The sequence below is a fragment of the Zea mays genome, chromosome 3, assembly GCF_902167145.1.
Source record: "Zea mays cultivar B73 chromosome 3, Zm-B73-REFERENCE-NAM-5.0, whole genome shotgun sequence".
NCBI lineage: Eukaryota > Viridiplantae > Streptophyta > Magnoliopsida > Poales > Poaceae > Zea > Zea mays.
Window position 1 is genome coordinate 185,576,843 of NC_050098.1, and position 16,068 is coordinate 185,592,910.

Below are 16,068 nucleotides of genomic sequence, written 5' to 3' on the forward strand. Positions count from 1 at the left end.
CTAAGGTGCTTGTTTCTAACATGAAAGGACCCAATACCGTTTGGGTACACGAGAACAAGGCATAAATCTGTGTTGTAGGTTTATGCATTCGACGGAAAAAATTGGATAATGGATAGCGGATGCACTAACCATACGACTAGAGAAAAAAGATGTTTTTCTCGTACGAGAAAAATGATGATCTTCAAAAGGTGTTTTTGAAGTACATTTTGAGGAGTTTCGAAAATTTCATAAAACTGGTCTCTAGTTTTAGTTTTTTGAAGTTAGAGCTCGTGGAGCTAGACTTGTTTGATAGCTGAAATAGACTTGAAATTCTTATGAAGCTCTCAAAAAGAGCCTAAAATTTAGTAGGCTAGATGCTAGAACCTAACAACTCCTATATATTTAAATAACTTTTTATATATTATGGTATATGACGACATATCATCTCCCCCTCTTGCTGTCTTGGCCGCAGCCGTCGCGTCGATGCAAGTTGAGACGTCCCTGCCTGGCTGCCTGGCTCCCTGCCGCAACCGCATCAACGACGCACGGCGCCACGGCCACGGCACGGCACCACGCGCTCAGACGTCCACGGGCTACCAACCCCAGCTCACCGCACTCAACCCATTGCTGCCACGGCGATCACCTCACCCACCCCGCGCACTTTTCTCATCGCGCCAACGCAAACACCACAGCGCAGCAGCAAGCGAGCTAACTGGAGTACAAAGCAAGCCAATTCGCTCTGTGCCTGTGCCGCTGCCTACCGTCGCGCGAGACGGGCGAGCTCCTCTCCCGGCCGCCGACGCCGCGGGGGATTCCTTTTCCCCGGAATGCTCTGCCGCTCCGTCCGGGCGGAAGAGGAGCACTAGGCGGCGGCTCGGATGGGGCGCCCGGGGTACATCACGGTGCCCATACTCTCGGTGCTCGCCGCGATCGGCTATGTCTACTACACCACGGTGTTCCTGGCGATCCCCGCGTGGCTGGGGCTCTCCTCGGCGACCGGGCTCGCCAACGCCGCGGTCTTCAGCGCGCTCGCCGCCGCCTGCGTCGCTACCTACGCCGTCGCCGTATCGCGCGACCCGGGCCGCGTGCCAGCGTCCTTCGTGCCCGATGTCGAGGACGCCGGGAGCCCCATCCACGAGATCAAGCGCAAGGTACACTCTACTCACGGCCCCTGCCTCCCTCCGTCTGACCGTCTGGGCCATGAACCACTCCAGATCTCGCGGGCGCCCCCGCCGCGTGCTGTGAAGTTTAGATCTACGTAGTGGGATGGTAGTCATATGTGTAGGATCAGAAACTTTGTTAATTGTTACTAGTTCAGATCTTAGGATTAGATTTCGAGCAGGTATTGCCTCCAAGCAAGGTCCGGCGCCGCGCGCGAGATTTGGATTTTAATAGTAGGAATCACGCGAATGCTCCTATACCTATTGGAGCGCCGAGTGCCTCGGTGTTGCGATCATTTGGTGGGCGAGGAACTGTGTATATGTGTGCGTTAAGCCATTAACATCTTTGCTCTGAATCCTTGCACTGTCCACTCATCGTCGGTGCTCTGATTGAGTGACACTGCTATCCAAATTACTCCAGGTGGGAGATGGGAATATTCTCTTGATCGTTGCATAGCTTTGGTATTATGGTTTAGATCTAAGCATGAGGGCTGCGTACCTGGTACCATGCTATATGTAGACTTACAGTAATGACATATGTTGCAATACACTGCTATCCAAATTACTCCAGGTGGGAAATGGGAATATTCTCTTGATCGTGCGCATAGCTTTTGTATTATGGTATAGATCTAAGCTTGAGGCTCTGTGCCTGGTACCATCCTATATGTAGACTCACAGGAATGACATATGTTGCAATTAAAGGACAAATCTAGTTGGTATTATGGTATAGATCTAAGCATGAGGGCTTTGTACCTGGTACCATCCTATATGTAGACTTACATGAATGATATATGTTGCAATTAAAGGACAGATCTAGTGTCGGTGGCTCACATATGAGCGAAATCCGATGAAGTGTTGGTATTATGGTATAGATCTATGCATGAGGGCTCTGTACCTTGTACCATCCTATATGTAGACTTACATGAATGACATGGTCCAGAGAAAGGGTTCGTGTGCACCTCTAATAGGCGTCGGACTCTAACAGACAGAGTGTTGGACCGGCACAGAGTTAGCCCTATGGCTAACCCTAACTTCACGATCACAGCGATCGTCACATCCTGAGCATTGGTTCGATGATGGACGTCAGACCAGTCCGACTCTCCCCATAGCTCTTTGGTTGTTTTTGGGAGAGCGTTGGACTCTGATGCGATGGTACGATGGTTGCAAACACGGTTGTACTGGACGGGACGATGCACTATTTACATGAGTGGTCCCACTGTTAGCCACGTAGGAAACTTCATTTAGTATCGTCGAACCCTGAGCATTGGCCCGACAAGGACCGTCGGACCAGTCTGATGCTGATGGATACTCTTTGGTCATTTACAGCAGGGCGTCAGACCCAGGCCAACGATGATCTAACTATCGTTGGACTATGGGTGTCGAACCATACAACTCCATAGTGGTTGGCACGGCAACAATAACATTGAAATGGCTAGTACATGTGGCAAGCTCTAAGAGCATCGGACCGGTGCGACATGGTCCGACGGTGGGTGTTGAATGGCCCGACGACCCTAATTTCTACATAGTGAAGGTACCAACGGCCAGTTGCCTTTTGGGACCTTATAAATAGAGCTTGGTTAGGCTTGGGGTTAACATCTTGGCTTTCCAACTTGAGGTACACCTAGTAATCCTAAAAAACATCTCACTCTCATCTCTAGTGATATTGATTCGTTCAAAGTGAGATTGAGAGTGATCTCTAGTGATTTGCATTAAATTGTTGTATCTATTGGCATTAGTGATCATATTGAGCTACAAGTTTCTTGTTATTTTTTGTGGTTGTCGGCTTGCCGCCACCTGGATGACTTGGACATAACGGAGGATTATTGAACAACTTTTGGAGAATGCCATTGGCTCCAATCATCATTATGAGGGATTATGAGGGGATTTTGTGCTCATTCCCCATGTGAAGTTCACGAAGAACAAATATAATGCAACCATGGCTTGTTGGAGTGCCTCTCTAGTGTGGTTTTTATGGCGCCCTAATTATGTCCTTGACGTGTGATGCCAATCGGTACATGGACCACCTAGTTTGGGTTGCCACAATAAGAACGTAGGTTGTCGGCAAGCAAATTAACCTCCGGGACATTTCTTGTGCATGGGCCACGAAGTGCGCGAGCTTCACGATTGCTGAGGAATTGCTCCTCGATGACCAGTCAGGCGCGGCGCGCAGTGCCGCCAGTGCCACCCGAGGTGCGGGCAGACTCCATCAACTCTAGGGAGAGTGTGCCTAGAACCCAGGACAACACGACGACATTCATGCGTCGCCAGGATGGCATGGCGGGGTAGGTGTCGGAGAGGACATGGTTGGTGAGGGCGTTCCGCTCGAGGGCGAGTAGAACGAGATCGCGCCATCAATTGTAGTGGGGAGAAAGGGGATCCATAACCACGGGCACAAGGGCGCGTGAAGGTTGGCGATGAGGGCGGTCTCATAGTCAGGGTCTTCAACAGCACCAGTGTCGTTTGAGATGCCACCCTGGGGTGGTGGGAAGGCGGCGTTGTGGGCGATGGCCGCAGTGCGCTCAAGGTCGAAGGCAGCCTGGCGTTCCCTGGTGAGGGCGTCCTAAGCGGCACAGACCTGATCTTAGGCGACGACGACTGCCTTGGCTACATCATCGGCGACGGCGACCAGGGCCTGGTGAGCTGTCTCCTGCGCGACGTCGGCGATGGGCGGAGGCTCGGCAGAGGCCATGGTGGCGTGGCACAGGCAGCGAAGAGGTTAGCGAAAGCGATAGGTCATAGGATTGTGACTATCTCGTGATACCATGATAGCGTGGAATATTGTGTGTTGTATTGCATTGAGTAGCAGGATAACAATATATAGACCTCTACCAGATTGTGTTCCACCTGATTTATAGAAACAATGATCAGGGAGTCAATCAGGGAGATCTCACACTAAATAGGAAACAACCATATAGGAAAGAATCAACCATTAGCACCTAATCAGGGGCAATCAACCAACGCCTGATAGGGAAGGGTATCACCTAATTAGGGGCAATCAGCCAACACCTAATAGGGAAGGAAACCTCCTAAACATGGAAGGAAATAAGTTGTCTAACAAAAAGCTCTCTTAACAACAAAACGAACTCTCACACAACTAACAAAAACACAAGACCAGGACCGGCCAAAGCAACCTAAGGGGTAGCAGCACTTCTTAGGAGGAGCTCTTGCAGCTTAGAAGCCCCAACCAAACACCACACGTGACCCTCATCCCCTACCCGAGCAAGGACCGCTTGCATCTAAGGTCGAGCTCCATAAAAATTGCATGCATTCTTGTGCTTCCATACTTCCTAGGTGATGAGTATGACTAGAGAATTGAACCCTTTTCGTAGTTCAATGGGGGAGGGAGGCGATGGCCTTGCACCACCAGGCACCAACCCGTCGCAAAGAATTACCCACTGGGACCATATCAAGCCTGAGCTTCCTCAAGATCAATGCCCACACTCTCATGGTGAGAACACAAGAGGAGACGATATGGTGGATAGACTCTTCCTGGTCGCAGAAGGGGCAAGCCAATTGGTGAGGCAGACCACGCTTAGCCAAACGATCTAAGGTCCAACACCGGTTGTTAATGGCCAACCACATAAAGAACTTGCAGTTAGAAGGAGCCCAAGTCTTCTAGACCCATTTTCAGTGGGTGAACATGATCCCTATGAACATAGAGCTATACGTCGACTTGCAGCTATATAGGAACCTGATGATGAAAACTTCCAGAGATGCTGATTCGGAATGTCAGGTTGCAGAATCACACTATCAACTAAGTCCTAGATAAGCAAATATTCCGATATGACATGTACTGTTAATGCCCCTTTGATGTCCGCCACCCAACCTAGGTTAAGAAGAGCCTGACTCACTGCACGTTGTTGCACAAATTTTTTCGGAATCACATTGAGGAGGTTGGGAGCATATCACAAGAAACGAGTATATTGGTAGCGACCCTCGACCCAGAAACGGCGTCCCCGACTTGGATAAGCAGGGTCATTTTCGTTCCCACCATGTAAAGATCTCTCACAAGTAGCGTACTACGTTCCTCGACCCTATCGATCCGGGAACTTTGTGACTATGGTTGGGAGCCAAATCCACCACAGTTTCGCGCTGTATCCAGCGATCAGTCCAGAATTTTGTAGAGCTTCCATTGCCAACAGTGGTGACAACTGCAGCGTCAAAAAGGGCATGAGCAATCCTTTGCACACTGATAGGAAGACCCACCCATGGTCTTGAGTCATCAGTCTTCTGTAACCACAACCAATGGATGCGTTGTGCCCACCCCAAACGTTCAAGGCCGTGAACACGAAGGCCCCCATACATCAATGGTCGATGTATCCTTGCCCAACTGACTAAGCAGCCCCCCAGCTTGTTCCTGTCCTTTCCAAAGGAAATTCCTCCTGATTTTATCAATCGATTTGAACATCCAATTTGGCAGGTCCAATACAGTCATTAGGTGGATGGGGGTCGCTACTGCCTCGATAAACACTAGTCGGCCAACCCAGTTCATGAGCAGGGCCTTCCAACCAGGGAGTTTGTCCGCCACCTTATCCACCAAAGGCAACAGAACAGATTTTAGTTGGTTTCTTAATGGGGAGAGGAAGGCCAAGATAAGTGCACGGAAAGCTGCTGACAGCACAAGCAAGCTCATCTGAAACAAGGGCAATGTCATCTGTTGAACACTGCGTGCGTGCATGCGCTCAATCAGTTGATCATTTCACACAATCATTGTCTCTTTCAATGAGTTTGCCACTTTGCCAGCACCTCAGTTGGTTGCATATTGTCTGTTATCCTTCATCTCATCTTCGGCGGTGTCATCTTAGTGTAGTAATTTTATTTTGTCAGGAATGTTAAAAAGGAATCTATATGACTAAATCAGACTAATACAGGGGACTATGTGCTAACTTACACCAGAACATTGCAGGGTGGTGATTTGAGATACTGCCAGAAATGTTCGCATTATAAACCTCCTCGAGCGCACCATTGTCGTGCCTGCAAAAGATGTGTTCTAAGAATGGTACTGACTAGTGCTATGTGCTACTCCTCTTTTTTGTATTCTTAATTTTAATCTGCATTTAATAACTTTTCCTTTGCAGGACCACCACTGTATATGGATTAATAACTGTGTTGGGCATGAGAACTACAAGATATTCCTAGTTTTTGTTATGTATGCTGTAATTGCAAGCTTCTATTCTATGGTACCGCGTTATCCTTGATGTTCTTGAGCAACCAAAGCTTCTCAAAGATTGAGCATTAAGTTATTGATGTTTACATCAGGTTCTCATTATAGGGGGTGCTGTGCATTTACCTAAAGATGAACAACCAAGCAGTGATTCTTCTAGAACATCTATAGTAAGCACCCCTGGAAGGCTGTTTCAGCTATGATCAAATCATTAACCATCTAATTTTTTTTTGTCTGAAGTCATGTTTGAATAACACAGATGTTATATATTGCACAGGTTGTTTGTGGGGTTCTTCTGTGCCCTTTAGCATTGGCACTAATGGTCCTATTGGGTTGGCATGTTTACCTCATCTTACATAATAAGACTACTATCGAGGTTTGAGAAATATGATCTCTGTATTTGATGATATTATTGTTTGTAGATTTGTTGATGGTAGTTACGTCGGTGATTTGCAGTATCATGAAGGAGTTAGGGCTACATGGTTGGCTGAAAAGGCTGGAAACGTTTATCATCATCCTTATAACCTGGGAATCTATGAGAACCTAGTTTCGGTGAGGACATTTCTTCATTTGTATTATTAAATTTTTTGCCAAAATACAATCAGAGACCAGCCTAAGTGCATTGGTATGTAAATAACTAAACATAAATATCCTTTCCCAGATTGAAATAACACTAGCGTGTCTTCTCCATTCCCATGGATTGGACTTTATATTTGTCTATTCAAAGGACTAACTGAAGTCCAGGTCTTATCTGGTGTGGTTTATGTTGTTTTTCACATATCCATTTCTTTATTACTGGGTTTGTCGTATTAAGCTTATGTTATAGATATATTCTCTTGAAATTGTTGTTTCTGGGTTCATTGCTTAAATACAGGAGGTGACCAATTATTACCAAGGACCTTCCAACATTTTGTTGTTTTTCTTATACAGGTGCTAGGTCCTAACATGTTGTGCTGGCTGTGCCCAATATCAAGGAACATCGGAAATGGTGTTCGTTTCCGCACATCATATGACACTCCACTATCAACTTCAGCAATGTGATGCACACCATATAGGGGTACACTCATGTTGGATACTCCCTCCGTTTCTTTTTAGTTGTCGCTGGATAGTGCAAAATTGAACTATCCAGCGACAACTAAAAAGAAACGGAGGGAGTATCTGCTAAATCGCAAAAGAAACTCAGGTGCCCACACAAAGTGCTAGGTTTGCTATTCTTCACAGTTCTGATTTTTAGCATTTAACCAAAGCGTTTGTGTATCCTTAAAAGGAGAGTGTTTTCCAATGCTTGAACTTTTGTAGTAAGGGTGTGCTACATCAAATCCAGCGTGTTTAGGATACTGCTACATACATCAAATCCTAAAGCCTCCTAGAATCTGTCATTAGGAATTTTTAGAGATGCTGACATACTTAGATTTTTCTCTCTTTTTGGGGACATTCTTGATCAAATAAGTAATTATTGCTTGTGTAGTAGACTAGAGTGGGCTGTATTAACACACACTAAAAAAAACGGAAAGAAAAGGAAAGATGTACTCGTGGTTGTTCTGTTGTAAAATTATGTCCAAACTGGTTTTTTTTTGTCGTGAAAGCTCGTCAGCTCGTGTATTGTTTTGTCAGATAGTACATAGGAGTAATGAGTGTTAAGGACCAATCAACCAAATACTATTTTATGTATACACTTGTTGAGAAATACACGTGGATATAGCTGTTTGCACATATGGGTGTATCCTATTTGTTTTGTGAGCTGTACCAGCACGCGTTACTCGTTATCTCTGCCGCCTCGCCTGGAATCTGGATTCCTGCATGTTCCTGATTACACAGCTGATCAAGAGGTCGTCTGGCTACGAACCTTGGGAATGACCCTGCAGAGTAGTAATCGTCTGGCACAGCATTATAGACAGTCAATGCAAGGCTGGGCTAGCGAATCACTTCCTGCATTGGCTGAAACCCTGAGCGAGAGGCAGAATAGTCTGCACGCATACTCGGAGGCCCGGCGCAGACCGTAAAGCAGTACCTCTGTTGACCAGCAGCGTATGCCTCTTTACTGTGAAGGCACGCATAGGCCGTTGAGAATTTCTAGCGGATAAAATGCTATTGAAAAACAGGTATAAGCAGAGCACTTTTGGAAGATTCATCCACTGCATGGTTTCGTTCTGCTCTTTGCGTTACGTTCGGAGACAGTAGTCCATACTCGTATTGGTCAGGAACAAAGAGCTAGGGGTGGTATCATCTAGATCACTGAACTTGTATGCTAACATTAGTCCGAACAAGTTCTCTTATCCTGTTACCCCGGCCGCATCTCTCCTGAGCTTCCTATCTCCCTTCTCGGTACCCGCCCTCTATCTCTCCTGAGCTTCCAGTCTCCTCCCTCCCAGCTTACAGGCGATGGCAGGCTGTGCTTGGACCAGTAGTAAGTAGCCTGGCATCAGGGAACAGCGCAACAGGTTACTGCTGGCTAAGCATTTCAGAGACCAACAGTCCTTTGGAACTGCATAAACCTATGATTGCGCGCTAAGCATTTCAGAGACTGGGAACAGCGCTTGGGCAGCACAGGTTACTGCTGGCTACAGCAAGAGGCAGCAGAGATACCCTTGACAAGGGGAAGGGATGGTCTGAAGGTGCAACAGCGCCCGCCTTTGCTTTCCTGGTCACCGTACGTCTTAAGAGCACTGTACCACCATCCACGGTTAAATCCCTACTAGTGTCAGCAACGGCTAGCAACCATTTTTTGTTGTCGGTCAGGAGTGAAACACTGACGTGTACTTCTTCAGTTTGCCTCAGCCTCAGTATGAAGCCACAAAAGATTCAAGTATATGCTCGAGGATTTCTATGCTGCACATAGACTGAAACAGACGATCAAAGCCAGAATATTTATTTGTTCACGTACACGAATGGTGTGGTCAGGTCAGGAAATGATGTCCGTCCTCCTCGAAACTCTTCGTTTAAAAAAAATAGTACCATATCTATATATATATTTGGCGCCCAGACAGCCGTCCATGTCGGATATGGATGAACTCTCCGGAAGGGGCGGCTTTGCGGTACAGGGCGCAGAGGGCAGGGCATCCATCCAGAAGCCGTATGTATGTATACATGCAGGCGGCGGCCGTGCCGGGCTCTGCTGCGGGCTTTTGCATTGCATCGATACAGTGCGCGAAGAGAGGAGAGGAGGACTCGCTGCCTCGCTCCACCTCCATAGGCGGCGGATCGCAGCAGGACCACACTGCGGCGCGCCGGTGCAGCCGACGATCCTGCTGCATATGCAGCGCAAGCGTTAGTAGCGTAGCGTGGCAGCGGGGGCGAGAGCATGCATGGGTCCCTGGCATCTTCAGCGCCGATGGACGACCGCTGAAGCAAAAGCCCCGCCTCCGGCTCCGGCGTGAGAGCAGCAGCGTGTTATGTTTGGCATGGATCTGCTCCACCCCAGAGCAGCTCTACTCTAAAACTCTGGGTGGAGCAGCTCTGCTCCAGAGTTTAGATTGTTTCTCATAACCAGTGGCAATGGCGGGTAAATAACTCAAAACTCCATGACTAGGTTGCTTTTTTGGAGTTTTCAGAGCAGCAAAAGAGGTACTCCAAAAAATTGTACTGCAGCTCCAAAAACTCCATAGAGTTTACAACTCTGGAGTTAGGGTGTTTGGCATGCTCTGGCCAGCTCCTCCTTGGAGTTTTGCTCTGGAGCCATGCCAAACAGGTTAAAGGGGGCGAGAGGAAGCATGGGCAGGCGAATATGCGTGGCAGGGCGTGTGATCTACTTACTATAAGGCATGCTAGGTCAGAGCAGAGCTAGGCCCTCCCTCTCCTGTCATTCCAGATACAAGGATGACGCTTATTACGTACTACTCCGGTTAATGCTAACAGTTCGTTGGGACGATGCTTGTAGTCGGTAGAGTAGCGGTCGGCCTGTCGTCGTAGCTAGCCTTCCAGTGTACTCCTACATGTATCGTAACTAGACGTGGCAGATGAATGGGGGGCCTTGTACCAATTGGAGCAGCAAGTGGGAGGAGGCGGTGGCGTGCAGGGCACAGCCTACAGCCGGCCGGCACAGGTGCGCTCAGATACGGAGGCGTCGTTTTGGGAGTAAATTATGCAGCGCGTCAGCACCCCGGCCGGCCTCGGGAGTCCGCCACGCCAGCAGCAACGTCTTTCCCGGTCCCGGCCGGCGCGGAATGGTCGTGCTGCAGCCTGCCAGGCAGACTCTTGCCTCCCGGCCTCTTTTGGCTCCTCCTATACAACTTCCATCCTTAATTACTGTTATAATACATTACATTATGCCATTACGTATGGTAACTATTTGCCGTAGAACCCTGTCAGCTAGTCGTATGCTACGGTCAGTGACGAACGCTGATCCGGGTCGTCCGGCACATGCATTTGGCAGCGAGAACTAGCGGTGTTTTTTTTCTTTCTGGCCGCCTTTTCAGGATTACGGATTACACAGTGGAGGGGAGGAAAATGTAAACAAATAGTAGCAAGAGGAGCAGCAGTCGAATCGCACTCCGATGCGCGATGAGGACGGCTCTCACGCACCGCGCCAAGGCAAGGGGGCGCAGACGCCACAGCACCGCCAAGCAAAGCAACTAGCTAAACTACAGCTACAGCTCCAGTTCCTGTATACTAGAGATGCTCACGTTACATTGGAACAGCAGAAGCGCCGTGAGACTGCAAATCTCCGCCCCGCACCGAACGGAAGGAAGAACGTAAGGCTCGATCGAGGTGCTAAAGGAACAAGACTACGAGAGCATTAAAGCAGGAGAGAAAATAATAAAAAAAATAATAATCTTCTCTTTACACAAGGTTCGTTCGTGGTTCCCTAATTAAGACCGCGGAGGCGGATCGAGCGTCTCTTGACCTGCTCGGCGGCGGCGGCGGCTTCCCCTCCTCCTCCTCCTCTCCCCTCGGCTTGCTGCTCGCGTCCTGCATGCGGCTCCGCATCATGTCCGGCGCCATTGCATCAGGGACACCGAGGGCTCAGGCGTCAGGCGTACTCGCGCCAGCACACCAGCATCGTGACGCAGCGGCGCATGATGTAGAACCGCGCGCGCTGCTCCTTGACGAGCCGCGCGCACCGCCCGGAGAAGGACGACCGGCCCTTGTCGGCGCCGCGCACGCCCATGCCCGCCTTGCCGCCGCTCCTCTTCCTGCTGAACAGCCTGCTGCTGCACGGCTTCTGATCCTCGGCTGATGCTGCTGCTGCGAAGAGCTCCATGGATGGATGTCCAGTGGAGTGAGGCGAGTGAGTGAGTGAGAGAGATGTGTGTTTTGATCTGCGGTGGTCTTGTATGTGGAGGAAGCGCATAGCATAGCCCGCCGGCCGGCCGGTTGGTTATATATACTGGAGTGGGGAGGCCTGGCCACCTCGGTGCGTGGTCGTAGGCAGCCGCCCGCCCCCAAGCAAAAGGACCCACTTGATGTTTTTTCTATGCGTGTATGCAGGGTTTTTGCTGTTCGGAGTTCACGCCTCGTTTTTTTTCATCCATTTTTTCTACACCTGCAGCCTCTGAGTCTGCTCGGCGGTGCGCTGCGCTGCTGCTGCTGCGTCTTTTGCTCTCCGTCCTCCTCCTCGTCCACACGGGGACAGTTTTTCTCGCCTTGCTTGTCTTTCTCTTTTATGTTTTTTCGGCGGATACGTGGACATCGGGGGAAATGACAAGCTAGCCTGCAGGTTTTAGGCCACAGTCACTTCCCAATTTTTTTATTTTTACTTTTAAGAAAATCAGCTGCAGGGAACGAACAGTGAACTTGACTAGCGAAGCCGCATGGCGACCTCATGTCATGCATGCGTGGCGGCACGCAGATATTCAAAGGCTTCAGACACCGCAAGAAGCAGGCGGACACGACACCCCCTTCCCTCCCAGGCGGCCAGGCCAGGCCCCCCACAGGCCACACGCACACGCACACGGAGGGAGACGCACGGGCGGTGCAGTGCAGAACCGCAGAGCAGCTGGTGTCTCTGTGTGCGGGAGGTCAAAAAGCTCGCGGAACCCCCAGCCAGACCTTTGGCTCGAAATGGGCAACAAAGGTAAAGCGGCAGGTTGGTCAGGTCGCCCGCACGGACGGACGGACGCGCCGGCGGCACCCTTGCGCATCCAAAGGCCCGCCCGCCCCGTCCGTCGCGTCGGGTCGATATCCTCGCGTGGCGAGTCGCAAAGCCTGCGACACGATCACGAGCGCCGCGGGCGGCCCGTGCGTCGCGACGGGGCTCGCGGCCGGCCGTACGTGGGGGAGTGGGGTTCGCGGGTGGGCAGCGCAGTGCGTGGGCCGTGTGAGGCGGGTCAGCAGCAGAGCGGGGTGGCGTCAGCTTTACACTGTAGCGCGCGAACCGAGCTGGCACGGCAGCGAGGCGGCAGTCTGGCGCGGTGGTGGACCGGGCGGGCGGGCGGGCGGTTGGGGTCCCGTCCCAGCGGCATCAGCTCCCGCGCTCGCTCCGCGGCTACAGAGGCGCGGCGCAGTGCTCTTCGTCCTCCGCCTCGGGAAGGCGGCGACGGACGGGCGGGCGGTCGGCCACCCTGGCCACAGCGCAGCCCGAGCGCGGCCGGGCCCTGACGCCGTCGTCGCCCGAGTCAAAAACAACAGCGGCGTATACCCACCCCACCGTGCCCTATGCCCCCTATCGAGTTCGAGTGTCGACGCCCGTGCGCAATGAGTTCTTTCGCACGGAACGGCAGCTAGCTACCCTACCAGCCGTTGTTCTCTCCGGTCCAAGAAGAAGAAAGAGAGCTGCATCTGCATGGGGGGCGGGCACAGCTTCTGTCTGCCATGTGATGCTGCTACTGCTGCTAGCCATGAGATCCAAAGGCGCTTGCTGCCGTGCCCGAGAGAGAGAGAGGGGTCGGTCGGGCCAAACGGGCATGATGCTTTGCTGAGTGGACCGGTCAACATGCATGGCCCCGGGACGCCGGATTTTTCCCGTCCTTTTCCTTTCTTTTTCTTTTTTCTTTTTTCAATGGAACCAAGGACAAATTAAATACTGTCTCATATATACATACATTTGATTTGCCAACAAAAAGAAAAGGGAAATTTAGATCCATATCATTAAAAGATCACCACTTTGGATCTATACCATTACTATCTCACTTACATGTGGGTCCACATGAGTCAATGACATGTGGGGTCTATGGTATATATCTAAAGTTTGGATCTTTTAATGGTATAGATCCAATTGTTCCAAAAGAAAAAGGATCGTCAGGTGCTCCCGATCGTGCAGCAGCGATGGAGACCACGCTTTCGAGTTTCTCTCGCACTCGAGTGAGAGATACAGAGATGGTTGGCTTCCTTTCCTGACGTGCCTGTCTCCATCCCTGGCGTGCTTGTCTTCGTCCTTGCCGATCAGCCATTTGTGGAGGACGTGCCTTCCGTAGCCCGTACGGGGCACACACACTGTGGACGCATCACTCACTCACTCACACTCCTCTCCATCTACATCTACTACTCTACTACACACCGTCTTTTCGCGCCTCACGTCATCATACACACCGGGAACTCATGTCTCCGACTCTCCGATATGGGAAAAAAAATACCAGGAAGATACGCGCGCGTACGTCGTACGTGCACGCACGCGGGGAAAAAAAGACCGGGGCATGGGCCCGCCGCGCATGGCGGTGCCAGCCACAGTGCTTTTGTACTGTGCGAGCGGGGCGCCCTGACAAACAGGTCTACACCTGCTACACGTTTCTGGGTCAGAATCTACAGTGCGCTAGTGTGAGAGGCGACCAGGCGAAGGAAGAACGATACCATACTACTACTACCACGCGCGTATTAGTACACTGACTCATCATCGGTCTTCAAACAGTGTCGTTCCGGTATGTATACGCATGGTCATCTCTTCCTCTCTCTAAATTTAATAACATTTATATTTAAATAAGTTCATCGTAGAAATAGATTCGATGGTCTATATCCAATTATATCGATTATTGATTATAAATATTGGTGTTTTATATATATTATTTGGTTAAAGTTTAAAGTATTTAATTTCTACAAAATACCAGAACGACACTTTGTTTTGTCTTGAGAGCTACGTATGTATTATGTATCTGCTGGAGGCATGCACCAGTGGCGCCTGGCGCGCCCTGTACTGTACATACGGCAACCACCGTGCACCGGCACAGCAGAATTGCTAGCGCTCCACCAGCTGCGATCGACGACGACGACGACGACAGGGCCTGGTGACCTGCCGGTGTTTCCGGGCTAGCTAGCGTACTGCGCCTCCTCTTTTTTTTGACTCTTTCCGCAGGCGAGGCGAGAGGCGGCAACGCGCGCACGACCAACATCTACACGTGTGCGAAGACGCGACGTACGCCGGCGGTGCGCCTTAATTTAGAAATTAGAATACTGGACAAAAGGGACGTGCAACAAAAACCTGTCTGCCACGTCATATGTTGCTTCCAACTCCATGCGTAGGAGAGTAGTCTGCTGGAAGACACAAGGCCACACACAGTGTCATCATACGCACACCACCAGCATGTGATGGAGGATCATCTCGCCCGTAAAATACAATGCATCCTGCTTAGAATCTCGGAAGAGAAGAGCCCTTATTGGTTTTATGCAGGGAAACTCATTGGCTATGGTGCTTGTTGCAATTGTAATGGTGTGAAATAATGCATCACGAGTTATGTTGAGACATGCTACAAGCTGGAGAATATATATGACACTGTATTTACACATCGTTTTTATTTTTCACAATTGAGTTGCCAGTTAATTAGTTCTGTGTAAGCTGCTCGGTTGGATTGTCGCAGTGTGATGGACTCTAATAAATTGTCAGATACCTCTCCAGGTCAGATGTTACTATTATATATATATATATATATATATATATATATATATATATATATATATATATATATATATATATATATATATATATATATATATATATATATATATATATATATATATGTATATGATTAAAAAGAAGACTGTCAAGAGGACTAGAGCAGGCAGACCGCCGCTGGTTGAGTCGCTTTGTCCCGATTCCCATTGGAAAGCATGTGATCCCTACTATTTGCGCAATTGTACTCGCGCTGATAGTACGCTTTCGCTGTTACAGTTTTATTATTAGTTTTTGTCCCAACTGTTTCTGTTTCGTACAACTTAGCTTCACTAGTAAATTTATTGGGTAGGGAGTTAACTTCACGGGCGGTTCTTTTTAATTTTAATATAAAGCTGTTGTTTTAGAGACACACACACACACTTAGCAAAAAAAAAACAGCTCATCACAATCAGTATGTAGATTTGTTTAAAAAACGCTCTCACATCATTAATCACAGGGGGACTACAAGTGTGACGTAAAGCTGTAAAAAAAGATACTGTTTTTTGTTTCATGACATCACATTTTCACTTGAGAGCATGATCATGATTGACAACAAAAGGAGGTCATAACAACACACATGAAGCAGAAGCTATATATCAAAACTGTGCCCAACATGACCCAGTATCCCACTGCGAATTAGGCATCTAGGCTGATTTTTTTTTGGCAAATAATTCAACGAAGGCATGCATGTGCGGGTGACCAAAGTTTAATTGAATTCGCCGTTTGCCGGAACATGAATGCGGCGTACAACGGCAGTCACAATAGACGAAGTATTTATTTATTATTTTATGGACACTGTGCGTGACAATAGACTGATGGGAGCCTTGTATATACAAGTTCAGTAGCTTCTGTACCACCATGCGCGTGAGGACAAGGTGCGTGTTAGTTAATGGTCCCATGCTACAGCTTGTCGAGCTAAGCTATTTTTCACTAGTAAAATGGTAGTCTGGCGTTGGCAATTTGCC

At 49.3% G+C, this 16,068-nt stretch overlaps 2 protein-coding genes across 6 annotated transcripts; one reads left to right on the forward strand and one right to left on the reverse strand.

Moving 5' to 3' along the window:
• Positions 1-485: 485 nt before the first annotated feature.
• LOC100273154 (putative protein S-acyltransferase 16) lies at positions 486-8,026 on the forward strand. Of its 5 annotated transcripts, none has more exons than XM_008674193.4 (8): positions 486-1,130; positions 6,046-6,138; positions 6,218-6,319; positions 6,399-6,473; positions 6,581-6,679; positions 6,760-6,855; positions 7,234-7,360; positions 7,457-8,026. In XM_008674193.4, exons 1-7 carry the CDS (start codon positions 858-860, stop codon positions 7,342-7,344), a joined length of 849 nt encoding a protein of 282 aa, XP_008672415.1. In that variant the 5' UTR covers positions 486-857; the 3' UTR covers positions 7,345-7,360; positions 7,457-8,026. The 5 variants fall into 5 exon arrangements, with proteins under 5 accessions (XP_008672415.1, XP_008672414.1, XP_008672413.1 ...); XM_008674192.4 differs by having other exon boundaries at positions 7,234-7,357; positions 7,455-8,026; XM_008674191.4 differs by having other exon boundaries at positions 7,234-8,026.
• A 2,641-nt stretch (positions 8,027-10,667) lies between these two features.
• On the reverse strand, positions 10,668-11,598 carry LOC100303840 (uncharacterized). Its single transcript, NM_001364561.1, has one exon. It carries the CDS (start codon positions 11,591-11,593, stop codon positions 11,273-11,275), a length of 321 nt encoding a protein of 106 aa, NP_001351490.1. The 5' UTR covers positions 11,594-11,598; the 3' UTR covers positions 10,668-11,272.
• Positions 11,599-16,068: the final 4,470 nt, after the last annotated feature.

Coding starts and splice junctions, on each gene's coding strand:
- LOC100273154 (XM_008674191.4), top strand. CDS start 858: ATGGGGCGCCCGGGGTACATCACGGTGCCCATACTCTCGGTGCTCGCC. Junction 1,131..6,045: donor TCCACGAGATCAAGCGCAAG/GTACACTCTACT, acceptor AGAACATTGCAG/GGTGGTGATTTGAGATACTG. Junction 6,680..6,759: donor ATAATAAGACTACTATCGAG/GTTTGAGAAATA, acceptor GGTGATTTGCAG/TATCATGAAGGAGTTAGGGC.
- LOC100303840 (NM_001364561.1), bottom strand. CDS start 11,593: ATGCGCTTCCTCCACATACAAGACCACCGCAGATCAAAACACACATCT.